Source organism: Sitodiplosis mosellana, unplaced genomic scaffold (genome assembly GCF_009176505.1).
Source record: "Sitodiplosis mosellana isolate CC-2019 unplaced genomic scaffold, AAFC_SMos_1.0 Smas_scaffold_5, whole genome shotgun sequence".
NCBI classification, from domain to species: Eukaryota; Metazoa; Arthropoda; class Insecta; order Diptera; family Cecidomyiidae; genus Sitodiplosis; species Sitodiplosis mosellana.
The window spans coordinates 6436325-6437557 of record NW_022595248.1 but is presented as its reverse complement, the minus strand read 5'-3'; the positions used below and the strand labels follow the sequence as shown (position 1 = coordinate 6437557).

General features: G+C 38.4%; 1 protein-coding gene across 1 annotated transcript; it reads left to right on the top strand.

The window, feature by feature from the left end:
- The first annotated feature begins 299 nt into the window (after window positions 1-299).
- LOC129566953 (basic salivary proline-rich protein 1-like) lies at window positions 300-906 on the top strand. The gene is made up of 2 exons (XM_055443362.1): window positions 300-593; window positions 704-906. Exons 1-2 carry the CDS (start codon window positions 371-373, stop codon window positions 799-801), a joined length of 321 nt encoding a protein of 106 aa, XP_055299337.1. The 5' UTR covers window positions 300-370; the 3' UTR covers window positions 802-906.
- The last annotated feature ends 327 nt before the right edge of the window (window positions 907-1233 follow it).

Here is a 1233-nt window from a genome sequence, read left to right as displayed (position 1 = left end):
CATATGGGATAATCAAAAGGAAATGTTGTAAATTGATCGACACGTGTAGAAAATAATTAATTCACATGAATTTGTTATCTATTTATTCAAGTGTTCCAATTTAAGCGAAAATGGATACATGTCCAAAGCTTTACTATAAAAAATTATTGTTGAACTAAAATATTTATTCAAAGTCTATTTTCAATTTTTTCCTTTGAAGATGTCCGGTGTTTGCAAAATAAATATTGGAAACTATTCGAGCGATAAGCGATTGACGCACGTACACTATTTTACTTCTGGTGACCGAGGAATATAAAAGACCGTCGAATCCATTGGGTAATCATTCGAAATTTGTTGTGCAATCAATTAAGTTCAATAAATTTAGTTCAAGATGAAATTCGCAATCTTTGTTGCTCTTCTCGTTGTTTTCGCTGCTTTTATTAGCGCTTTGCCACAAGGCCCACCACCGCCACCTGGCCCAGGCAAAGGCCCAGGCCAAGGCCCACCAGGCCCAGGCAAAGGCCCAGGCCCAGGCCAAGGCCCACCAGGCCAAGGCCCACCAGGCCCAGGCCAAGGCTCAGGCCAAGGCCCACTAGGCCCACCAGGCCCACCAGGTAAAGATTTACGGGCAATCACATATTATTAACCATACTTAATAAAATAATAATAAATATGTCGGGCAATAACATATTAATAACGTATCAAAAATGTAAATCTGTACCAGGAGGTCCACCGACAACACCAGCTGGTGAAGACACAACATCTTCTGGCGAAGACACAACATCTTCTGGCGAAGATTCAACTACCTCTGCTAACGTCTAAATTCTCTTGAATGAAAATCATAACGCGAAATTGTAATAGATTACAGGCCTTTGAGAATTAATCAAAAACATTTATGTTCTTTTTCAAATAAATTGAATATTCCAAGTAACTAATTGAGTAATTTATTTGGGAGGAAATACGCTGTGCTATTGGACATCGGGAAATTAATTGATATGCATGGACTCGGCGGCTTCTCCACGCATATAAAATATTGTGTCTCGTTTATCGACCATCAAATTAGTATTTAACATAGGAAACGAGCGAAAGTCGAAAAAAACCAAACACCGGTTGACCAATATGCACATTGGCTTCATTAAAGTGCAATAGTGAACACGTCAGTGCATAGATTCCACAGTATTTACGGTTTATTCGTAAAGATCACAATATTATAGCTGTGCCATATTCGTATCTTAATAACCATCCTAATAATTT